Source organism: Bufo gargarizans, chromosome 1 (assembly GCF_014858855.1).
Source record: "Bufo gargarizans isolate SCDJY-AF-19 chromosome 1, ASM1485885v1, whole genome shotgun sequence".
NCBI lineage: Eukaryota > Metazoa > Chordata > Amphibia > Anura > Bufonidae > Bufo > Bufo gargarizans.
In genome coordinates, this window is record NC_058080.1 from 78764521 (window position 1) to 78790645 (window position 26125).

The window sequence follows — 26125 nt, forward strand, 5'->3', positions numbered from 1 at the left end:
CAAGCTCCCGCACCCAGAAGATACATACTTACCTCTCCATCTTCCGGTCCTAGCACTGTCTACATCTAGCGGTGCATGGGCACGATCACATACATTGCAGTCATTGGCTGGAGCAGTTTATGTGAAAATGCCCAGGCACCACCGTATGCAAGCAGCGTGGGGGTCAAAAGAGTGGAGCACCGTTGGGGCAGAGTGGACCACCGGAGCACCGTTGGGGCAGAGTGGACCACCGGAGCACCGTTGGGGCAGAGTGGACCACCGGAGCACCGTTGGGGCAGAGTGGACCACCGGAGCACCGTTGGGGCAGAGTGGACCACCGGAGCACCGTTGGGGCAGAGTGGACCACCGGAGCACCGTTGGGGCAGAGTGGACCACCGGAGCACCGTTGGGGCAGAGTGGACCACCGGAGCACCGTTGGGGCAGAGTGGACCACCGGAGCACCGTTGGGGCAGAGTGGACCACCGGAGCACCGTTGGGGCAGAGTGGACCACCGGAGCACCGTTGGGGCAGAGTGGACCACCGGAGCACCGTTGGGGCAGAGTGGACCACCGTTGGGGCAGAGTGGACCACCGGAGCACCGTTGGGGCAGAGTGGACCACCGTGTACTCTTGCTACATAGGAGAGAGCAGTACACTAGCTTTAAAAAGTCAGAGGGCCTTTGCAGCTTTTTGTGATTAGTTACGCCAAAATTTGCGACTTTTTACATTTCTCACTTCAGTTTTGAAAAGTGGGTGGGAAAATGGGCTGTTATCTCAGGTTCCCTCCAGATCTATCACTGTGACTTTTTAAAAAGCTTCTAAAAAACTCACTCCATTGGGGGGAGGGGGTGTAAAAAAACCTGGAGTAACATTTCTAGACAAGAATGGTTTAAAAAGATCTCCAAATTTAACAAACATGTGACATTTGATAAATCTGGTGCAAAGTACGTCAATGCAGACTCCTGCAGAACTGACTTCTAATATTCCCCTCATGATAAATCCCCCCCGTCGCATCGTCTCCAAGATAATAAAAAAAAAAATGTGTTAGTTACACACGTCATTAACACAGATTTGATGGTTAGATGGATAGATGTTTGGCGTAACGCTCTTCAGGACACAGTCTCGTGGTCTGCAGTGACACCAAGAGGCCGAGGTCTGCTGGCTAGATGCAGGTAACCGGCGATGTTGCACGGCAGGGACTTCAGTGAACACCCTGCCCGCCGCGCAGTTACACAGAATTAGGGTTCATTCACACGTCCTTATGTGTTTTGCAGATCCGCAAAACACGGACAACGGCAATGTGCGTTCCACATTTTGCAGACCGCACATCGCCGGCACTCTCATAGAAAATGCCTTTTCTTGTTCGCAATTGCGGACAAGAATAGGACATGTTCTATTTTTTTGCGGATCCGCAAATGCGGACAGCACATTCCGGCCCCATTAAAAATGAATTAGTCCGCACCTGTTCCTCAAAATTGCGGAACGGATGCGGACCCATTCTGCGGACGTGTGAATGGACCCCTACCCATGTTTCTGGACCCTCTACATGCCGCCGGCACAAAGGCTTTTCACTTCTCTATGTTCCTAGGACACAAGAGGAGGACTGGATATAACAAATTTTGATGTGGGTAAAAATCTTGGGCAGGATTTCAAACACCTTCAATATTTAACCCTCTATGAAAAAATCTGAAATTTAGGATGCCTGGATTAGATTTCAAATACCCTTTAAGGAAAGGGTAAGGAATAGAGATGCCCTCCCTTCCTTCAAGACCTCACTCTGGAGGACTTAGCCCATTTGTGCGTGTCCCCAAAACTTAGATGGTGGGGCCCTGGTGGATTGGCTTTGTACACTACTGGGCAGATTCCCGGGAGGCTGCTTCTTATGATCATACAGTGGGCCAGTGATTGATAGCATTCTCTGTGTAAGTGTGTATACATAGATAGCTGTCAGTCACCGATAGTTGTACATGGGGAGGTGTTATCAGTGACTGATATATTCTCCGTTTAAGTGTGTATACAGAGATCGCTGTCAGTCACTGACAACACCTCCCAGTGTACAGCTAGTTATCAGTGATTGATATATTCACTGTGTAAGTGTGTACACATAGATAGCTATACACAGGGGTGGTGTTATCAGTTATTGATAGTATTCTCTATGTAAGTGTGTATATAGAGATATCTGTCAAATCACTGATAACTGCACACAGGGGAGGTGTTATCAGTGATTGACATACTCCCCGTGTAAGTGTGTATACAGAGATAGCTGTCAGTCACTGATAACTAGCTGTACACGGGGCGGTGTTATCAGTGATTGATTGCATTCTCTGTGTAATTGTGTATTAAGGGATAGCTGTCAGTCACTGATAGCTGTACACAGGGTGAACAGGATCTTAGGCCATTATCAGCAGTATTACACGAGCAGCACTGCAGAGTCCAGATTAATATTTTTTTATTTTCCTACTCCATTCCCCGGTGCTCATAGCTGCACTGAAATACATTGTCAGGACTGCTGTGCATGCGTACATGACTCCTCTCTATTATGTTAGCACGGCAGCCACAGTGTAGGTCATCAGTAAAAGAAAAAAAATATATACACACACACACACACACACACGTAAGAAAATTCTATTCAATTAAGAAAAGACAATTCTAAGAAACACCTTTTAAGAAAAAGGACAGATAAATGTATAAATTACAAATTATACTGCATTTTCCCATAAGGGTTGTTCACATGATGGATTTAGAAAACACAGAAAAATAAATAAAGTAAAGTCTCTGTTAGATATACTTGTCTTCTCTAGCGCTGCAAATCCGGAGACAATGTGGGAAAAGTCAAATAAGTAAAGTTTTGGAAAAGGATTGCGCTGCAGGAGAAAATTCTTTTGTATAAAAATAAAAAAATATATAATAAAAAGTTCCTTTGGTAGATCTTCAATCAACGTGGTCACAAGCCAACCTCACAACTTAACACTGGTATTTCCATACCAGTGTTAAGTTCTGATTTAGAAAACACGTTGGGGGGGGGGGGGGGGAATCAGGGAGGAATCAGTGCTGATTTTCTGAGTGGTTTTCGGGGCAGTTTTTCAGCTTCCCATTCATTTCAATGGGAAAATCAGAGCGGATTCTACGTCAAGATGCAGTTTTTCTTTTTAAATTAAATTTTTGCATTCATTGAAATAAATGGGAGGCTTTTTATAAGGGGGGCCAAAAAACGATGTGTGAATGGGCCCTAAAACTATATATCTCACTCTGCTCCGCTCCTCCTGCTCTATAACCTGCTGCCTGCAGATTACCCTGCATTTTCACGGTGACAGGTTCCCTTTTAGTCCAATACTAGATCAGTGTATCCCATTAGGCCTCATGCACATGACCATTTGCATTTTGTAGTCCGCAAACCGCGGATCCGCAAAATACAGATATTGGCTGTGTGCACCCCACAATTTTCATGGGGCACCATTTAAAAAATGTCTATTCTTGTCCACAGAATGGAATAGGACATGTTCTATGTTTTTTTGCAGGACAGACATGCGGACCGCACACGACCTCTACTGAAATGAACGGGCCGCATCCAATCCGAAAAAATTGCTAATGCGGAATAAAAAAAAAAATGGGGTGGTGTGCATGAGGCCTTAGTTTAATGTGAAATACCCCTTGAAGGATATTGTTCTTTGTATAGATTTGTCGCAGTATACGCTATCCAATGTATGGCGCAGTTATTATGGCAGGAGGTGACTGGCACACGGACGGTCGGCCTGCTGGTTATCAGGGATGTAGATCTCAGGAGGATAAATGAATATGCTAGGTTTAATCAGATAACGCCATCATTGTGGCTTCTCCTTCAGCTGACCGCAGATCTGTATGACGACGGTTGCCCTTGGTCTTACCCATCGATAAAATGCATTAAGTATCAGCGGTTTTATCAAAGGAAGGGATAGCATGCACGTCATGGCCATCAATCACACGGACTTCTATAACTTCTAGCAGCGAATATAAGTTTCTCGCTCCCCCCAATATACATACGGGCCCACGTCCGCTTTGGTGAATTCTACTGAACGATGATTAATAAGGCTTTCAGGGTTGGACAATTGTTTCTTTCAGGGGGTTAAATCAATATCAGGCTTTTTTTTTTCCCAAATCACTTCGAAGGGGAACTTAATAGCGCCCCAAGCAAAGGCGGTGCAAGGTTTCAGAGGAACGAGATGGCGACATTGATTTTTATGTTCTATATTTAATCGCATTTCATCCTTCCTTTTCTGACGAACAATTAGAAAATTCTGAAAGCTGAAGCGCGCGCGGCGTAGCAGGAAATGGCCATTTTATCCTGTAATTTTGGTGGGAAGAATCCACAGAAGAAATCAATGTCAAACAGTAGAAGGTACCAGGATGGGGAAGGCGAAATTAGACTGAAGAAATAGAACAGCCAATTACCCTGTACATTTACAGCCATCGATCCCCGAAAGGATATTATATAGGTTCAAGGATAAACACCAGGGAAGGTCATTTCTATGAGAAGCTGATTCTTAAAGGCAGCAGTCACACATGCCGTTTTTAATGTGTTTTTTTTTTTTTTAACTAAAGCCAGAAGGAGATCCAGCACCAAGGAGGTCCTGCCTTTTTATTTCTTGTTCCACTTGAATCTACTTTTGGATTTGGCCACATAGGGATTTTTTGGTGTTTGAAGGGTTCTGCAGTTTTTGATGCACCGTTTGTAGAGTTTTTCGCTCCAGATGTCCATGGAAAATATCAAGCGCATAATAAACAGCGGTTTTTTTTTTTTCTGCAGGGGGGCTCTTTCACCCCCGAGGTGTGTTTTGGGTCAATTTTTTTTTTTTTTAAGTTACAGCATACTCTGGGTTTGGCAGTTTTCCTCTCAGTCTGGCATTTTTATCCTATAGACATACATTGTTTTAAAAAAAAAAAACCAAAAATTTGCAGTGCAATTGTCAGCGTGTGGTGCATTTTTTACTACTCTACAGGGGGAAGTGACACTAGATGGGAAAAAGGAGGTACATACGTTTCTATTTAAAAAAAAAAAAAAAAGGAAGAAACACACTCCGCAAAAACACATCAAGAGTAGTGTTGAGCGAACTTGTGTTTTAAGTTTGGCGTCGAAAGTTCGGGTTATCGAAGAATCGCGTTATGGATTCCACTACCATGGACCATAACGGAATTTAGAATCCATAACGCGATTCTTTGATAACCCGAACTTTCTACGCCAAACTTAAAACACAAGTTCGCTCAACACTAATCAAGAGGGCCTATAAAACCGCTACAAAAACATTTCAACAAATGTTTTTTTTTTTTGACCAAGCAAAAAAACTACAAACCACACCACTTTATGTTGCAGGACCCTTAAGCATTTGTTGCCCTCCCTTACCTCCATTCCTAGTGTATGTCAAACAAGTGTCTAGGAAAAATGGAAGGGCTTAAAGAGGACCTTTCACGGGTCCAGACATAATAAAATAAGTAGCAAGTTATGTAAGGCATAAAGCAGGGATCTAATAGCGCTTACTATTTTTCCTGGGCACTGCTCTGTTCGCCCGCTGTGCCCCTGTTGAATTCTCCCGCCTGGTATGCTAATTAATAGCATTGGAACAGGGAGGAGGAGACGCCAGGGTTTCTCAATGGGAGTCTTCTTCTCCCTGGCTGTAGCGCTGTCCAATCACAGCAGAGAGCGTCACAGCTTTTTCCAGGGAGGAAACGCCCATTGAGAAACCCTGGCGTCTCCTCCTCCCTGTTCCGATGCTATTAATTAGCATACCAGGCGGGAGAATTTAAACAGGGGCACAGCGGGAAATAGTAAGCGCTGTTAGATCCCTGCTTTATGCCTTACATAACGTGCTACTTATTTTATAATGTCTGGACCCATGAAAAGTTCTCTTTAAGGTTCCCATATTAATTAAAGGGGTTGTTTGGTTTCAGACGGAAAACCCCCAGGATCTGCCTGAAATAAAGAACAGGCAAGTATTTATCTCACAACACTGCTAATGGCCAGGCTCCTGACGAAGCCAACGACTGGCTGCAGCGGTCACATGTTGTCAAGTTGATGTCACCGGTAAACTGAGCCTGGCTGGGAGAACTGGAGCAAAAGGTTGTTTAGCTGAGAACCGTAATCTGGAGAGAAACGGACTAGGTTTGATTTTCTTTTTCCTTCCTTTAAAGGGGTTCTGCACTTTCATTTAACTGATGATCTTTCCTCCGGATAGATCATCAGCTTCTGATCGGCAGGGGTCCGACACCCGGGACCCCCGACGATCAGCTGTTTGAGAAGACAGCGGCGCTCCAGCAGCGCCGCGACCTTCTCACTGTTTACCGCCGGCCCAATGATGTCACGACTAGTATCAACTAGCGTGGGCAGGGCTAAGCTCACGCTAGTTGATACTAGTCGTGACGTCAGTGGGCCGGCAGCCCGGCGGTAAACAGTGAGAAGGCCGCAGCGCTGCTGGAGCGCCGCTGCCTTCTCAAACTGCTGATCGGCGGGGGTCCCGGGTGTCGGAGCCCTGCCGATCAGAAGCTGATGATCTATCCAGAGGATAGATCATCAGTCAAATGAAAGTTCAGAACCCCTTTAAAGAACATTCCCAGAATGATCATTTGTCGCTCTCCTGGAATCCCTGAACATACGTCCAACATGGACTAAAATGTGCATGGCGGCATCTGCGATTGTTCAAGCATCAACCTAACTTCTTACAATTGACCCCATTCAGCCATGCCACTGTTAAAATGCAGAATTCCATAGGACCCCCTCATATTCCACGGGGCCGGCAGAGTTAGGCCTCTTTTACACGGCCGTATGGCTTTTTCAGTGTTTTACAGTCCGTTTTTCACGGATCCGTTGTTCCGTTTTTTGTTTCTGTTGCGTTTCCGTTTCTGTTCCTTTTTTCCGTATGGCATATACAGTAATTACATAGAAAAAAATGGGCTGGGCATAAAATAGATGGTTCCACAAAAACGGAATGGATACGGAAGACATACGGATGCATTTCCGTATGTGTTCCATTTTTTTTGCGGATCCATTGACTTGAATAGAGCCAGGAAACGTGATTAGCGGCCAATAATAGGACATGTTCTATCTTTCAACGGAACGGAAAAACTTAAGTACGGAAACGGAATGCATACAGATTATATTCAGTTTTCTTTTTGCGGAACCATTGAAATGAAAAAAAAAAAAGCAAAAAACGTCCCGTAAAAGGAAAAAATAAATAAAAAAACGTTCATGTGAAGGAGGACTTATACTCAGGATGTGTGTCATGAACATTTTTTTTCAGAATTTTACAGGATTCATAAAAACCAGTGTAAAATAAATGCCCGTGGTGGCTTCACTCCTTAGATTTCACATATAAGCCGTATATGAGCATAATTATATACTTTAAATTAAAAAATGTAACAAAAACAAATAAAAAAATCTGCAGCAGAGCCCCATACCTTCCTTTCTGTCAACAGAGTCTTATATCCGCTCGAACCAAGCGACAGCAGTGTTATCAGGACATCCAGAGACGGAGAAGCTGATGCTCTCCCAGGATACATCTTGCTTATTTCTTCAAGGAAAGAACTGTCAAAGCCTGCTACAACAGCGCCACCTACAGGAACCATGAAGTTCTTGTCTAAACTCTGCACAAAAGCATCAATCCTGCCCCTACGGGCTCCCTGGAGAATAAAAAGAAAACATTTTTACTAAATTTCCAAAAACTGAAGGCTTTTTGAATGATAGGTTAAGGGGGGGGGGGGGGAAGGTCAATTTATTACTACTATTGGGTTTTCAACTTGGATGTGGTGCTGAAATAGAGACCCCATAACGAAATGCAAGTGTAAACCTAGTCTAACACCAGGTATGCAGATGGCCTTATGTACAGAGGTACAATGTGTCTGCAGGCCGGTTTTCAGCACTTATATTGGGGTGTATTCAGACGGTTGAGGTACAGTCAAAAACCGCATTGGATAAAAAAAACTCACGCAAGTTGTGGGAAAACCGTATGGGTTTTTTCCAGTGAAGTTTTTTACCGCAATGTCTGAACACATTCTTAAGGCGGCCATACACATTCAATAGCTCTCCCTCCGAACTCCCCCCGTACTCAGCTGGCTCAGTCAAATAAGCTGCATACGAGCATAATGATATATTTTAGATTAAATACCGTACATTCTTAACTTTTACAACTTTACAACTGATGAACTATGATAGGTCAGCAGTATCTGATTGGTGGGGGTCCGATACCTGGGATACCCACCGATCAGCTGTTTAAGAAGGCACCCGCATTAGCACCGCAGCCTTCTCTTAGCTTTTCCTAGTCCAGTGGCGATACGTTCATCGGTCAGCTCACCCCTATACAATGTACGGCGCTGTTCTTGGTGAGCAGGGAGAAGGCCGCAGTGCTCACAGGAACGCTGGTGCCCTCGGGTGTCATACCCCCACCGATCAGATATTAATGACCTATCCTTAGGACAGGTCATCAGTTCTAAAGTCTTGGAAAACCCAAAACGTGCGATGTCTGTGCAGGGAGGGAGCTCCCATCAGGTCACCGCGCCACCTGGGTCTCACAGGCAAGCAGGTTAGGGCTACTTTCACAATTGCGTTCGGGGCTCTGCTTGTGAGTTCCGTTTGAAGGCTCTCACAAGCGGCCCCGAACGGATCCGTCCAGCCCCAATGCATTCTGAGTGGATGCGGATCCGCTCAGAATGCATCAGTCTGGCACCGTTTGTCCTCCGCTCCGCTCAGCAGGCGGACACCCGAATGCAGCTTGCTTTTTTTTTTTTTGTTCATGGTAATGCAAACGGATCCGTTCTGAACGGATCTAAGCGTTTGCATTATAGGTGCGGATCCGTCTGTGCAGATACCAGACGGGTCCGCACCTAACGCAGGTGTGAAAGTAGCCTAAAGTGTATTACTCAGTGTAATACACTCACAGCCAATGCATTACAATACAGATGTACTTTGGGGGGGGGGGGAATCAGACCCCCAAAAGTTGAAGTCCCAGAGTGGGACAAAAAAAAATAAAAGTAAAAACATTTTTTTTTTACACAATATAATTTTTTTTTTATGTTTCAAAGTGGAAAAAAAAAGCACCCTTTTCCCAAAATTTATAAAAATAAAAAAATAAATGAAAAAGTAGGCATATTAGGTATCACCGCATCCTGTCCGTATGTGGCTCTATAAAAATACCCCATGATCCACCCCGTCAGGTGAACACTTAAAAAAAAAAAAAAAAAAAAGGGCCATTTTCTGGTCACCTTGACTCAGAATAAGTGCAATACTAAGCAATCAAGGTGTATGTAGTCCCAAATAGTACCACTCAAACAGTCATGTCATCCCGCAAAAAATGAGCCCCTAACTAAGACAATCACCCAAACAAATGGCTCTCAGAAAATGGCAACACAAAAACAAGAATTTATTCTGTTCAAAAATTATTTCACTGTGTAAAACTTAATAGACATATCTGGTATTGCCGTGTCGGTGAATGCTGTAAAAAAAAAAAAAAAAAAAAAAATTTTTATCACCTTGCCTCAAAAAGTGTAATATAGAGCAATGAAAAAGTCTTATGTACCCCAAAATGGTACCAATGAAAAAGTTACCTCATCCTGCAAAACATGAAGACAATCACTCAAAAAATATAAACCAATGGCACCCGTAAACCAATCCATCAAAATCAGCGCTGCAAAAGCCATATGGCCTGCCTTCTGCTCCCACAGTAGTTTACCACCACATATGGGGTGGTGCAGTATTCAGGAGACAAGGTAAGAGATTATGGGGTGCTTTTTCACTTGTTACCCCTTGCGAATATGAAAAAGTTCATATAAAGCAACATTTTATTGGAAGAAATTAAACTTTTCATTTTCACAGCAAAGTGTTTTCAAATTCCATAAAACGCTTAAAGGGGTTATCCCATCATAATGATCACTGTTAAATCTGTTAATGATTTGACAGTGATCATTTTTGTAAATATACTTTATTAACAAATCCCCACCGATTAGGATAAAATTCATACCCACTAAGGCTACTTTCACACTAGCGTTCGTCGGTCCGCTCGTGAGCTCCGTTTGAAGGGGCTCACGAGCGGACCCGAACGCCTCCGTCCAGCCCTGATGCAGTCTGAATGGATGCGGATCCGCTCAGACTGCATCAGTCTGGCGGCGTTCATCCTCCGCTCCGCTCGCCTCCGCACGGCCAGGCGGACAGCTGAATGCTGCTTGCAGCGTTCAGCTGTCCGCCTGGCCGTGCGGAGGCGAGCGGATCCGTTCAGACTTACAATGTAAGTCAATGGGGACGGATCCGCTTGAAGATGACACCATATGGCTCAATCTTCAAGCGGATCCGTCCCCCATTGACTTTACATTGAAAGTCTGAACGGATCCGCTCAGGCATCTTGCGCACTTAGAAATTTTTCTAAGTTATTAATGCAGACGGATCCGTACTGAACGGAGCCTTCGTCTGCATTAATATGATCGGATCCGTTCAGAACGGATCCGATCAAGCGCAAGTGTGAAAGTAGCCTTACCTGATTGTTGTGACTCGGTCTCCCCTGGTTACGACCACTGTTCTTCTCCAAAAGCCGGAAGGTCGCGCTTGCCCAGAAGACGACTCCTTTTCTCCCGGCCGGTCCGCTCGCTGTTCTGAACGCGCACGCTGCCGCGCATGCGCGACAGTGACTTCTTCCCAACCAGAATAGTACAGAGCTGCGAACGCGCACGCCGGCTCTGTAGGAATAAGTCACCATTGCGCATGCGCGGCGGCGTGCGCATTCAGTCCAGCGCGCGGCACGACCGGGAGAAGACTTCAATCAAGATGAAGCCCGCCCCCAGCCAGAATCCAGGAAGTGAACGCGCGGTGGCAGCAGGTAAGTATGAAAACGCTTAGTGGGATAACCCCTTTAAGGATCAAAGTGCTCAGTAACCCCTTAATATATTCTTTGAAGGGTGTAGTTTCCAAAATGGGGTCACTTTTTGAGGGTTTCCACTGTAGGGGTACGTTAGGGTCTCTTCAAATAAAAAAATGGTGCCTAAAAACCATTCTAGCAAAATCTGCCTCCAAAATCCATATGGCGCTCCTTTCCTTCTGACCACTGCCACGTTCCCCGACAGCAGTTTGCCACCACATATGGGGTATTTCTGTAAAGTGCAGAATCAGAGTAATATATTGAGGTTTATTTTGCTGTTAACCCTTGCTGTGTTGCAAGAAAAAATTGATTAACATAAAATTTAATTTTTTTTTGGTAGATTTTTTTTTATCTCCATTTTCTTTTAATTCTTGCGGAACACCTCAAGGGTTAACAACGTTTGTAACAATCAGTTTTCAATAATTTGAGGGGTGTAGTTTCCAAAATGGGGTCATTTATGGGTGGTTTCCATTATGTAAGCCCCTTAAAATCACTTCATAACTGAATTGGTGGTTAAAAAAATGGTTTTGGAAATGTGAAAAATTGCTTCTAAAATTCTAAGCCTTCTAATATCCTAAAAAAATAAAATTACATTTACAAAATGATGCCAACGTAAAGCAGACATGTGGGGAATGTTCACTGAATAGCTACTATTTTATGAGGTATCACTATCTGTCTTAAAAGTAGAGATTCAAATGTATAAAATTGTGGAAAAAGTTTTGGTAAATTCTGGATTCTTTTATAGATAGAGGTGAAATATATTAACTCAAATTTACCACTGTCATGAAGTACAGTGTGTCACGAGAAAACTATTTCAGAATGGCTTGGATAAGTTAAAGTGTCCCAAAGTTATTACCATATAAAGTGACGCATGTCAGATTTGCAAAAAGGTGAAAAAAAGTGGCTCGGTAGTGAAGGGGTAAATTGAGCAAAGCCATCATGTCATACTGCCTGCGAGCGAGGGTCTCCAGCCCCTCTCTGACCTCCCAAGTTGATTTATGACCAGATCAAACTTCATCTTCAAATCTTAGAAGATGTTTCTGGAGAGGACAGAGAGAGGACAATGGGGCAATCACTGACAGCCGTGACCGATCTGCTCCCTGCGGCTGGCTGTGTGGTGCATATTTACGCCGGCTGTAGAGGCCAAACAAGGCTAAACTGCTAATTAAACCTAATTAGAAAGATTTTTTTTAATTTTTTTTCAACAACGTACACACAATTCATTAACTATAAAAAATGATGAAATGATGTCCATAGACTTTAACCCCCAACAGTCACATCAAAATCGGAAAGACCCTCCCGAAAATGTGAATTTACGTCTGAACTAAATATAGTTGGAATATTTTAACCCCTTAAATGTGCACTAACTTTTCACACAGCTTTGCATAAATCAATAGTACAGACAACCACAAGAAACTTTGTAAGATATCTTATCAGTGAGAAACGTTCCTTTTAGTACTGGACAAAAGTGGTTATGCTACTACAAAAAAAAAAAAAAAAATTGAGTTTTACTCACGCTTCCGTTGCAGCCATGTCGCATTGTGTTTATATGCTAAAACCTATACCTAATCATGCACTGTGTGAACCACAGCTCTAGTCAATGCCACATCTGTTACTATTAGCGGCTAAATGGGTACAGATGGAACCACTTTAAGCTGTTAAGGGGGTTGTCTCACTTCAGTACATTTATCATGTAGAGAAAGTTAATACAAGGCACTTACTAATGTATTGGTATTTTCCATAGTGCCTGATTTGCTGGCTGGATTCATTTTTCCATCACATTATACATCATTCGTTTCCATGGTTACGACCACCCTACAATCCATCAGGGATGGCCGTGCTTGCACACTACTGAAAAAAGCACCAGCCTATGTGCGCTCTCATGGTCTCGGCTACCAGAGAGGCTGATGCTATTTCCTATAGTGTGCAAGCACGACCACCACTGATGGATTACAGGGTGGTCATAACCATGGAAACGAGCAGTGTATAATGTGATGGAAAAATTAATCCAGCCAGCAAAGGAGACAATATGGACAATCACAATACATTAGAAAGTGCCTGGTATTAACTTTCTCTACATGATAAATGCCACTTACTGAAGGGAGACAACCCCTTTAAGATAATGTATACAGAGGCCATGTCCGGACTGAGCTCAGCTGCAATAATGACTTTTTTTTTGTGCAGTAACTCTTCATGGCCTACATACTGTATGTAGTAATTGAATACTTTACTAATGATAATTAAAAAGATAAACCCACCTAGTGCTTAAATAAACGGTGAAAAAAATAGAACAAAAAGGTATTAAAAATACAGGTAGCCGGTAATAAATGGAATAGTCTTACCAGTTCCATTGCCTGGGACTCATCAGAATTACAGCATTTATACGGACCCTGTCATCTGACCATCCAGGACGATTGAAAGGTAGAAACTTACCTGAGCATATCCTGATAGAACTAGTAAGACTATTCCATTTATTACCGGCTACTGTCTACCTGTATTTTTAATACCTTTTGTTCTATTTTTTCACTGTTTATTTAAGCACTATGTGGGTTTATCTTTTTAATTATCATTAGTAAAAGTTATGTTTTAAATGTAATCAGCCAAGGTCTTTTTTCTAAGGATTAGGCTACTTTCACACTTGCGGCAGAGAGATCCGTCAAGCAGTTCCGTCGCCGGAACTGCCTGCCGGATCAGGCAAAACGTATGCCAACTGATGGCATTAGTAAGACTGATCAGGATCCTTATTTAGTCTTAAAAATGCCTGATCAGTCGAAAAAAATGCATTGAAATGCCGGATCCGTCTTTCCGGTGTCATCCGGCAAAACGGATCTGGCATTTATTTTTTTTTCACCTTTTTTTCAGTCTGCGCATGCGCAGACCGGAAGGACGGATCCAGCATTCCGGTATTTTGAATGCCGGATCCGACACCAATACATTCCTATGGGAAAAAATGCCGGATCCGGCATTCAGGCAAGTCTTCAGTTTTTTTTTCGCTGGAGATAAAACCGTAGCATGCTATGGTTTTATCTTTTGCCTGATCAGTCAAAATGACTGAACTGAAGACATCCTGAACGGATTACTCTCCATTCAGAATGCATTAGGATAAAACTGATCAGTTCTTTTCCGGTATAGAGCCCCTGTGACGGAACTCTATGCCGGAAAAGAAAAACGCAAGTGTGAAAGTACCCTTAGGGCTCTTTCACACTTGCGTTCTTTTGTTCCGGCATAGAGTTCCGTCGTCGGGGCTCTATGCCGGAAGAATCCTGATCAGGATTATCCCCATGCATTCTGAATAGAGTGAAATCCGTTCAGGATGCATCAGGATGTCTTCAGTTCAGGACCGGAACGTTTTTTGGCCGGAGAAAATACCGCAGCATGCTGCGCTTTTTGCTCCGGCCAAAAATCCTGAACACTTGTCGCAAGGCCGGATCGGAATGAATGCCCATTGAAAGGCATTAATCCGGCCTTAAGCTAAACGTCGTTTAGCTTTTTCTGAATGGTTACCATGGCTGCCAGGACGCTAAAGTCCTGTTTGCCATGGTAAAGTGTAGTGGGGAGCAGTATACTTACCGTCCATGCGGCTCTCCAGAGTGACGTCAGGGCGCCCCACGCGCATGGATGACGTGATCGCATGGCACGTCATCCCTGCGCATGGGGCGCTCTGACGTCACTCTGGAGCGCCCCGGGAGCCGCACGGACTGTAAGTATACCGCTCCCCCGCTCCCCACTACTACTATGGCAACCAGGACTTTAATAGCGTCCTGGCTGCCATAGTAATACTGAACGCATTTTGAAGACGGATCTGTCTTCAAATGCTTTCAGTACACTTGCGTTTTTCCGGATCCGGTGTGTAATTCCGGCAAATGGAGTACACGACGGATCCGGACAACGCAGGTGTGAAAGAGGCCTAAGTTATGTAATAAATGAAGTCAAAGCACGGTCAGGAGTCACAAATACCATGAAAGACGTTATAAAAAATAAATAAATTAATTAAAAAGAACAACAACAACAAACACAACGAAAAGAAATCCTCCTATACACAGCACATGCATCATATCTATGGGGTATTACAATACATTGCAGACAGTACCTGCTGGATAAGATGCATACATTTTGAAGACTGGAGACCGTAGGCGTTATTGACTATGTGCGGAATATCATACTCGGCACAGATCTTCGCCAGTTCCTCCAGTCTAAAGAAGAGCAATAAAAAGAGGCAATAAAATATAAAACATGCTCATATAGATTTTATTATTGATTGAAAGCTGAGAGAACAATATATATATAAAAAAAAACAAAAAACAACAACAACTTTTTTTTATTTTTACCTGTCAGGCACTCGAGGGGCAAAACACGATGTGGTGGAGTGAACGCACAGGACAGTCTCGGCTCCCAGCTCACGGATTTTAGATTCGACAGCATTCAGATCGGTGCGTAATTCATCCCCTTCCAGGACGTTCTCAATCACAACCGGCTCAAAACCTTAATCAGCCACAGTGGGACAATATAGCGGGTTAATAACGGTACGAGCGCCAGCGTTATGTGACTCCCACTTCTTACCAATACGCCTTAGACTTTCCCCTACATTCAGCAGCTCAGGGCGCGCAGTGAACGGCACAGGCAGCGCAGCGATGCTGCCTGTGCCTAAAATACCCAATAGCAAAGCTCCTCACAGCAAGGAGCTTTGTTATTGGTTGCTTTGAGCAGGCTGCCGACCATTCAGCACGCCACTCTAAAGCTGCAGGGCGCGATCCATCTATATGTGCACACCATCTGCACAGGGCAGCCAGTGCCCACACTCCTCAACACCTGGAGCACCATGCGCAGAAACTAGAGCAGTGTTCGTCCTCCGGTCCCAGCTGCTGCTCAGGATATGCCCGGTAAGTTAGCGCCTCTTCTCCTGCGGTGTAGGGGGGCACCAGGTATCTTCTCCACAATGTGTGCCACTGACAATGCGCCAAAGGAATGTTCTGAGGATTACCGGATGCTGTGGACTTGTATAATACCGGACTGTGCCGAGCTTTTCATCCTGCGACTGGGTGACATAAAAGGTATTGCTCTCTCTCAGTCAAAACTGGGCCGATTTCCTGCTCAGGATGAGCCCAGTAAGCTAACTACTCTTCTCCTGTGGTCAGAGGCGCTGTGGGTAGGGGGGCACCAGCTGTCATCTTTACAGTGTGTATTTATCCATGGTGAATGGGCACAGAAGGAGCTGTGGCACGTTGCCCTGTTCTGTACATGTGGGGTGTGTGAGCGGCAGGCAATGGCAGGAAGGTCTGGGCCCTGCTGTGGCTCTCAGGCCTTTCTGAAGTTCTTAGGCTGGAAGTGAAGCTCTGCTTCACTCCCGTGTGACACGTCATAGGATCCACTGGTTCGGACAAGGACAGGGTCCCAGTGCTAATGGGACCCTGCCTGTAGCTCCCATAGACCTACATGCAGCTGTATGCCACCTATAACCAGAGGGCTGTTGCGGCCTACTCTTTCTGTCAGGGAAGCCATCACTTCTATGACTGACCTGTCTGACTTGTGATAAAGTACGGGGAAGATCCACTATATGGAACTGTACTTTCTCACTTTATTGCCTGCCGTAACAAGTAATAGTACCCTGGCATAAATACCCACCTCTTAGGGCACGTTCACACCACCACTATTTATTTCTGTTGTTCTGCTCCGTTAGATGAGCAGAACAATGAAAATAACGCAAGTGCTGGATCGGACACGTAACTGTCCCAACAGAACTGACCAGACTCCACTGACTATTACGGAGTCCATTCCGTTTCTGTTCAGGATTCTATCCGATTACTAGGGATCGACCGATATTGATTTTTTAGGGCCGATACCGATAATTTGTGAGCTTTCAGGCCGATAGCCGATAATTTATACCGATATTCTGGGAATTTTCATTTTTGAAAAAAAAATAAAAATTCCCACAAATCTGCTGAAAATTAATGTTTATTGTTAATGTGTATTTTATTTTTTTTGTAAATCTTTCTTTTTCATTTATATTTAATATTTTGGTGTTTTTATTTTTGTAATTTTTTTATTTTTTTTTAAACTAACGTTTAGCCCCCTTAGGGACTAGAACCCTTGTCCTATTCACCCTGATAGAGATCTATCAGGGTGAATAGGAGCTCACGCTGTCCCTGCTGCTGCGTGCTTTGTGCACACAGCAGCATGGAGCTTACTATGGCAGCCAGGGCTTCAATAGCGTCCTGGCTGCCATGGTAACCGATCGGAGCCCCAGCATTACACTGCTGGGGCTCCGATCGGAGGAGCAGGGGAAGAGGGGATCCTGTGGGGGGGCGCACTGCGACTGGGGTGGGGGGGCGCACTGCGACTGGGGTGGGGGGCCCTATGCGCCACCACTGCTTAATACTGGGGGGGGGGGGGGGGGGGCGCACTGCGCCACAAATGCTTAATACTGGGGGGGGGGGGGGGGCTTGGGGGGGGAAGCGCACTGCGCCACCAATGCTTAATACTGGAGGGGGCTTGGGGGGGGAGGCGCACTGCGCCACCAATGCTTAATACTGGGGGGGAGGGGGGGCGCACTGCGCCACCAATGAAGCTTAATCTATCATTTATTCATATGCAGGAGGCGGGAGCTGCAGGATCACATAGCCGGCTCCCGACCTCTATGACAAGTAGCTGCGATCCGCGGCACCTGAGGAGTTAACTACCGCAGATCGCAGCTACCGCTCATAGAGGCCAGGAGCCGGCTATGTGATTGTGCAGCTCCCGCCTCCTGTATATGAATAAATAAGAGATTAAGCTTCATTGGTGGCGCAGTGGCCATAGCTCCTCCCCTCCTCTTGTCCCCTGTCCTCTCATTGGCGGCAGCAGCATCACAGGGGGGAGGGAGACACTGCTTCCTTCTCCCCTGTGCTGCTAAGGGGAACACGGAGAACGCTGACAGCAGCGCGATCTGTGTTCCCCATACGCTATCGGAATATCGGCAAAATAAAGGCCGACACCGATAGCGTTCAAAATCCTGAATATCGGCCGATAATAATCGGTAAATCCGATAATCGGTCGATCCCTACCGATTACCATACAAAAAAGTCCTGCATGTAAGGCTTTTATGTCCAGTCTTTGACAGAATCTGCGACACTGCAAGATGTGGACAAGCCCTTAGCATTATGTAGGCCTACGTATTAGTTATTTCTATTACTGCAAATTTAGTACTCCTCCTCGCCTTAAAACACTCCTCAAAACCTCAAAAATGGTAAGAGGAGTATTTTTACTCTTCCGGAAAAAATGTAGTGCGACCTCTGCTAGCAAAATAGAGGCGCCGCTTGACAACTCCATGATGCCCACATGCGTCCTATGTCCTAAGTTACTTGGGGAGATTTAGCAAAACCTGATGAATTTCCCCCCGAAGTGTTCAACATTCAAAACTGGGTTGCATTACCTGCAGTAATCATTGACTTGAAGCACGACTTCTGGTCTATCCGAGGCCAAATAATGTATTTGGCTTTTGGCCTTTTGTGGCGAAGCGTAAGGAAGCAAAGGGTTAAACTCATTCCAGTTGCCATAGGAACTACAAAGCAGCTGGTGGCGGTCCGTACCCCTGTAATGAGAAGGCAGCAGTACAATGACTCATTCCTCAGTGCACGGTGTCAGGCGCGGATGTGACTGTAAGTGCGGAGTGCACCTGCCTGTGGTCCGGATGACATCCAGCATCAGCGAATTGGTCAGTTTATTCAGGAGACTGGAGCCGGCCGCTTTAGGTTGTACCGCAGATATGTCCCCCGACCTTCCGATTCCATGTATAAGCCTGCAAAAAAAATAAAAAAAATTAAAATGAAATTAAAATCACTTGTGCCCACATCCAAACTCGGACATTTAAAGGGGTATTCCGGTAACTTCAAGTTATTCCTTAATCACTGTACAGTTGATAACTGGTCAGTGGGGGTCTCTCCACTGGGATCCCCACCCATCCCAAACACAGGGGACCCGTACCCTGGTCCTAATGAAGTCGCAGGTGGAGCATGCGTTTTCGCCACTCCCTTCATTTGTATGGGAATGCAGGCGATAGCCCAGCGCTGTACTCGGCTATCTCCGTCAGTCCCATAGAGAATACATGGAGGAGTAGGGCGAATGCTTGACCTGCCACTCCATCAGAATGGCGGTGCGGAACCTGTGTTCTCAGGATTGGTGGGGGATACAGCTGTTGGACCCCTGCCGATCAGTGGATAAGGGATAACTTGAAGCTACCGGAATATCCCTTTCAGGGTAAATGCACACGTTCAGGATACATGTGCGGACAATCCGCACTAAAATCCGCAGGCAAATCTGTGCTATCAACCTGCATCAATTGGTGCGGATTTTCTGAATGCAGATTTTACTAAGTGAATGAAGAAAATCTGGTCAGGAAAAATAAATTGACATGCTTGAGACATATTGGTCTAATTTTACACCACCTATTTGTTGACCCCCGCCGATCAGCTGTTTGAGAAGGCAGTAGCGCCGCGGCCTTCTCGCTGTTTACCGCAGGTCCAGTGACGTCATGACCTGTATCAATGGTCTGGGTGCGGCTAAGCGCCATTCAAGTGAACAGAGCTTAGCCCCGCCCAGGCCACTGATATTAGTTGTGACTAGGGATCGACCGATTATCGGATTTACCGATATTATCGGCCGATATTCAGGATTTTGAACGTTATCGGTATCGGCATTTATTTTGCCGATATTCCGATAACGTCCTGGGAACACAGATCGCGCTGCTGACAGCGCTCTCCGTGTTCCCTCAGCAGCAGCACAGGGGAGAAGGAGCAGTGTCTCCTCCCCCTGTGCTGCTGCTGCCGCTCCAGCCAATGGGAGGACAGGGGACAAGAGGAGGGGAGGAGCTATGGCCACTGCGCCACCAATGAAGCTTAATCTTACATTAATTCATATACAGGAGGCGGGAGCTGCAGAATCACATAGCCGGCTCCCGGCCTCTATGAGCTGTAGCTGCGATCTGCGGTAGTTAACTCCTCAGGTGCCGCGGATCGCAGCTACAGCTCATAGAGGTCGGGAGCCGGCTATGTGATCCTGCAGCCAGCTCCCGCCTCCTGTATATGAATAAATGTGAGATTAAGCTTCATTGGTGGCGCAGTGCGCCCCCCCAAGCCCCCCAGTATCAGACATTGGTGGCGCAGTGCGCCCCCCCTCCCCCCCCCCCCCAATATTAGGCATTGGTGGCGCAGTGCGCCTCCCCCCCAAGCCCCCCCAGTATTAAGCATTGGTGGCGCAGTGCGCCCCCCCTCCCCCCCAGTATTAAACAGTGGTGCGCCCCCCCTCCCCCCCCCACCCCAGTCGCAGTGCGCCCCCCACAGGATTCCCTCTCCCCTGCTCCTCCGATCGGAGCCCCAGCAGTGTAATGCTGGGGCTCCGATCGGTTACCATGGCAGCCAGGACGCTATTGAAGCCCTGGCTGTCATGGTAAGCTCCATGCTGCTGTGTGCACAAAGCACACAGCAGCAGGGACAGTGTGAGCTCCTATTCACCCTGATAGAGCTCTATCAGGGTGAATAGGACAAGGGTTCTAGTCCCTAAGGGGGCTAAAAGTTAGTTAAAAAAAAAAGTAATAAAAATAAAAACACCAAAATATTAAATATAAATGAAAAAGAAAGATTTACAAAAAAAATAAAAATACACATTAACAATAAACATTAATTTTCAGCAGATTTGTGGGAATTTTTATTTTTTTTTCAAAAATGAAAATTCCCAGAATATCGGTATAAATTATCGGCTATCGGCCTGAAAGTTCACAAATTATCGGTATCGGCCCTAAAAAATCAATATCGGTCGATCCCTAGTTGTGACGTCACTGGGCCTGCGGTAAACAGCGCGAAGGCCGCGGCGCTACTGCCTTCTCAAACAGCTGATAGGCAGGGGTCCCGGGTGTCGGACCCCCGCCGATCAGATGCTGATGATCTATCCAGAGGAACCCCTTTAAGTCTAACATTCTATGGTATTCTATCCATATATATTTACAGCGGCCGTAGCTCCGTTTGTCTGATACAGAACTTTAATGCTTTTGCATAGAAATAGTCAAAAGACTAATTTCTGCCGGCCCTCAGCCACCACTAGGGGGAGCTTCTTTTTAGTATCAACAGTAACTCAATAAGAACCCCCTAGTGGTAGCTACAGGTAACGACTGCTAACTATCGGATTATTTGGAGCTTCCCGACCCCTGTAAACACATGGCAATGGGCACAGAATGTGAAACCTAAACAATGGTTAAGATGGCAATTCATTGTAATTGGTCTCTGGGGTTGGGGGCAGCATTTCCTGGAGAAAATGCCATGATAACAGCTCTGGTCATCAATGTGCACCAGCGGCTCTGCTATAGACTGGTGAGAGACCGTGGCGGTCACCAGAAAAGAGCGCTCCAGAGTCTCTCCTGATCCTTGCGGGCACTAAACAGATGTGGGCACTGACTGCCAAACAACGGGCATAACATTCTTCATGAGCGAGCATGAAGTCTAACGACTAATGTCTGGCAGATGCTCTTGATCTCAGAAGACACCGGCAGAATGGATTTTTTCTTGATCCTTTTGCTTCCACCGGAGGTAAGTGGCACCAGAGGCGTCTAGCAGCAGCTGCACTGGGATAAACCTTCTACGGCCTCATGCAGACGACTGTATGTATTTTGTGGTCCTCAAAACGTGGATCTGCAAAATACGGATGCCGTCCGTGTGCTGTCTGAAATTTCTTTTTGCGGACCTACTGACTTCAAGGGGTCCATGGCCCGCATTTTGCAGACATATTCTAGCTTTTTGTGGAATGGACATAAGGACGTGGAAAGCACATGGATAATCTGTGCGCTTTCCGGATCTGTATGTCTTTTCCGCAAAAAGACATAACATTTCCTATACCTGGGCGCAAAAAACGCAGACCACGAGATACATACGGTCGCGCACATGAGCCATTAGTTCAGTAAAGTTATCATCTGCATCTTAAGGGTACATGCACACGTCCTTATGTGTTTTGAGAATCTGCAAATTGCGGATCCTCAAAACACAGACACCAGCAATGTGCGTTCCGCACATGGCCGGCACGCTCATAAAAAAAAATGCCTTTTCTTGTCCGCAATTGCGGACAAGAATAGGACATGTTCTATTTTTTTGCGGAACGGAAGTGCAGATCCGCAAAGCACATTCCGGCCCCATTAAAAATAAATGGGTCCGCACCTGTTCCGCAAAATTGCGGAATGAATGCGGACGTGTGAATGGACCCTTAGGGTACATGCACACGTTCAGGATTCATGTGCGAAGAACATTGATCAATTGATGTGGATTTTCCGCATGTGCATTTTACAAAATGAACGGAGAAAATCCGGACAGGAAAAATAAAATAAATTGACATGCTGCGGAATTTAAAATCCGCGCAGATTTTGACCTACAGTGCGGAAAGAAATCTGCATCGTATGCACTGAGAATTTCAAATTCTCATAGAATACAAATGTACATGACGTACGGTGCGGATTTTCCGCAGGCAAATCTGCGCTGGAAATCCGCACGCAATCCTGATCGTGTGCATTTAGCCTTAGATACTGGCGTAAACGCTGTGGATTCTGCACCAGGACTGTGCTCTGATATATGAATTATAAGAAGCCTTCGCATTCACTTCTATGGAGCAGCTCCTTCCTATTCAAGTGTATAAGAAGTGAATGTGACGGCTTGTAATCACACTGCTCACCGCTGCGCTGTCGATGGCGAGCAGGTTAACAATGAAGGGAAGGCTGCGCTCACACAGAGCATGGCCTTCTCTTCAACCAGCTAATCGGCGTGGGTGCCGGACCCCCGGATTCGGTTGTAGTATCTCTAAAATTGCCATGACGGATCCGTCTCTGAGAAAACGGATCTGTCCCCATTGACTTGCATTGTGGGTCATGATGGATCCGTCTTACTCTGCATCCCATGTCGGAAAGAAAAACGCTGCTTGCAGTGTTTTTCTGTCCGCGATGAGGACCACGATAGGGACACAAACAAGTGGAACGCATTCTGGCGCACTCCGTTTCGTTCAGTTTAATCCCCATTGACAAGGAATGGGGACAAAACTGAAGCTTTTTCCTCCGGTATTGACATCTTATGAAGGATATTAATATCGGAGAGGGAAAGCGCAGGTGTTAAAGTAGCCTCATCCACACATGGCTCAGTCTGCAGCATGTCGACCTATATCGCCGATATCCAATGCAGATTTCATCCTGCGCCACGGAGACTGTGACGCCGCTGGAAACCTGCAGCATTTATACACTGAAATCCACAGTACAATGTGCATGATTTGGCGCCACTGTGGATTTCATCCAGATACGGTGCCATACCATGAAAGGGGTCGTGTGTTTGCTTTTTTTCTATTGATGACCTATGCTCACGTCAGCTGTTTGAAGAGAAAGCAGTGCTTGCACAAGCGCTGCCTTCTCTTCATTGCTTACCTGCCCCTCATCGCCACTGCAGCAGTGTAATTACAGCTCCTTCCTAGTCAAGTGAACACTACAGAGCCGTCCCAGGCAAGTGAATAGAACGGCTTCCTTGTAATTACACTGTTAGAGTACTTTCACACTAGCGTTATTCTTTTCCGGTATTGCGTTTAGTCACAGGGGCTCAATACCGGAAAAGAACTGATCAGTTTTATCCTAATGCATTCTGAATGGAGAGCAATCCGTTCAGGATGCGTCCGTTCAGTCCCTCTTCCGTTTTTTCGGACTGAGAAAATACCACAGCATGCTGCAGTTTTCTCTCCAGCCAAAAATACTGAATACTTGCTGGGATGCCGGATGCGGCATTAATTTACATTGAAGTGTATTAGTGCCGGCATTAAGTGTTCCGGCAAAACGGATCCGGCTTTCCGGTCTGTGCATGCGCAGACCTTTAAAAATGCGAGAAAAAAATTAATACCGGATCCGTTTTTCCGGATGACACCGGAGAGACGGATCCGGTATTTCAATGCATTTGCCATTAGTTTGCGTCCGGATTGCCGGAATCCTCTGCTGCAAGTGTGAAAGTACCCTTTTACTGCTGCGGTTGTGAAGACGAGCAGGTAAACAATGAAGAGAAGGCAGCGCTTGTGCGAACACTGCTGTCTCTAAAAACAGCTGACTGGTAGGGGTGCTGGGAGTCCGACCCCCCCGATCTGATACTAATGACCTACACTGAGGAAAGGTTATCAATAGAAAAAAAGCGGACAACCCCTCTAAATCTTCAACTGCCTACCGGTCACGTTTTCTGGGTTTCCTTAGTATTGAGCAGGTGTCAATGCATCAGGACTTACCACAGGTGTTCATTCTGTCGGATATTCACAAATCCTGACCGGTAGGTGGGTCCTGAGGACCGGAGTTGAGAAACCCTGTGTTAGAAGCTGTGGCAGCTACAGGGAGAGAGCTGCAGCAGGAAGGACACACCCCTGAGCTGTGATATGGAGAGAGCTGCAGCAGAAAGGACGCATCCCCTGAGCTGAGGCGCGGAGAGAGAGAGAGAGAGAAAAAGAGAAAGAGAAAGAGAAAGAGAAAGAGAAAGAGAAAGAGAAAGAGAAAGAGAAAGAGAAAGAGAGAGAGAAAAACAGCGGCAGATCGGCGCAGGCAGTTTCAACGAAGGTACTGTTTGCCGGATCACACTGCCGCAAGTGTGAAAGTAGCCTTAGAAAGAGACTGTCATGTACTATATGATGTCTGATTTTCATTTTTTACATCAGTCATGGCTGAGCCCCTGCAACAGCGGTGTATCTGCGTCCCGTCCCCTTTACATATTATTAGAAAAGAAGAATACCGATAATGGCGCCGAGCTACCAGGCCACATGCCACTCTTCCTTCTCGCTCTCCCACGCCACAATTCCCAAGAAAATTATTACTGTCCATCACGGCCAGCTCCTGCAGGAAGAGCTCGATCGTGCTCTCGTCCCAAGCATCCTGCGGACATTTTCCCTGAAAAACATAAAAGAGGTCATGCAGACAGATCCATCATATGGTACCCAAGGCCTATGGTCTGTAACATACCGGACCTCCAATGTATATGGGGGGCACCGGACATAACTGATCACAGGAGAGGTGTAACTACCGCACCCCACTGATCACATGGATGCCTGTTCTCATGATCAGTGGGGTCCCATTATAGGACATGGGGCTCCACTGTACTAATTTTACACACTACCATACTATGGAATAGTGCCATGCTCCACCACATGCCCTGTGTATGGACAGTACACACACAGGGCCACCATGTAACCACTGCGCTGAAAGACGCATCCTCTACTGACTGCACTGTGTGAACAGTCTTCTATTCATGTGCGTTTATGGATAGCTACTGAGCGCCCATGTATTTTTGCAGGGGCATTTGTCACCTCTAGAACTACAAATCCCAAGATCCCTTGCGGCCGGCAGTCACGTGACGCCGCGGTTCAGGCCCGCTCTTACCTTCTCCAGCAGCAGTCTTATCAGCTGCTCATGGCCGCGTCGCGCCTCCCTGCCTTGCCGAATGTAGGCCGCAGACACGAGCTGCTCTCCTGCCTGGAGACTTTCTGCGTTCATGGCGCCCAGCAGTCTACATGAACAGGTAGTGTCATCACTCTGTGTCCCAGCGTGACTCGGCCGCGACCAAGTCCCGCCCACACTGGTAAAACTGGCCAATGAAAAGAGAACACAGGAGAGCAAACGTCCTCAACCAATCAGGTGGCAACTACTAGTGTCATTCTCTGGCAAAAGTCAAGCCGTAGATTACTCAGCACTATGTTTAGACCACACCTACAATAGGGAGGAGAAATGTGCGATGGAGCCACGTGTCTGATATCTGTTTTGAGACTGTGCAGAAAGCTACTCGTCATCACGGCCGGTTAGCTCAGTTGGTTAGAGCGTGGTGCTAATAACGCCAAGGTCGCGGGTTCGATCCCCGTACGGGCCATTAGTTTTTTTTTTCTCTTTGGTAAATTTATGGCTCTGTTTTCTGCTTTGGTATAAATCCTATAATGTCATTGAGGTCTTCAGGAAATATCAAGTTTGGTTACTCCTGATTTTCAATTATTTTCATTGCTTGCTTGAAAAACTGAGCTAACCAGCAAGATACCAATGTAATTTTTTTAAAGTTTTTTTTTTCCAGATGTACATAAACCATGTTTAAAGGGGTTCTGGACATACCCATATTTTCACCCAGGCAGCCCCCCTGAGGCTAGCATCGGGGCATCTCACGCTCCAATGCGCTACCTTGCCCTGAGTACGGGCTCTTTTGTTTACAATAACACACTGCCGGGCAGAAGCTTCCGCCCGGCAGTGTGTTCGGTGACGTCACCGGCTCTAATGGACGTGAT

At 46.0% G+C, this 26125-nt stretch overlaps 2 protein-coding genes and 1 non-coding gene across 3 annotated transcripts in view; 2 read left to right on the forward strand and 1 right to left on the reverse strand.

Annotated features, from left to right (window-relative positions):
- SEPSECS (Sep (O-phosphoserine) tRNA:Sec (selenocysteine) tRNA synthase) overlaps positions 1–25369 on the reverse strand; it is a 45371-nt gene extending 20002 nt beyond the window's left edge. Inside the window, exons 1-7 of the mRNA XM_044296532.1 lie at positions 25239–25369; positions 24595–24749; positions 18502–18620; positions 18255–18413; positions 15175–15328; positions 14937–15039; positions 7404–7625 (exon numbers count right to left, since the gene is read on the reverse strand). Of these exons, the coding sequence (XP_044152467.1) occupies positions 7404–7625; positions 14937–15039; positions 15175–15328; positions 18255–18413; positions 18502–18620; positions 24595–24749; positions 25239–25352 (1026 nt within the window). The 5' untranslated portion in view covers positions 25353–25369. The remainder of the gene's footprint in view (positions 1–7403; positions 7626–14936; positions 15040–15174; positions 15329–18254; positions 18414–18501; positions 18621–24594; positions 24750–25238) is intronic.
- The window catches only part of ZCCHC4 (zinc finger CCHC-type containing 4), a 49127-nt gene continuing 48240 nt past the window's right edge, over positions 25239–26125 (forward strand). The window contains exon 1 of the mRNA XM_044296561.1: positions 25239–25377. The gene's annotated coding sequence lies outside the window, so the exon portion shown is untranslated. The remainder of the gene's footprint in view (positions 25378–26125) is intronic.
- On the forward strand, positions 25649–25722 carry TRNAI-AAU. The gene has a single exon. It is a non-coding gene; the product is annotated as a tRNA-Ile (tRNA).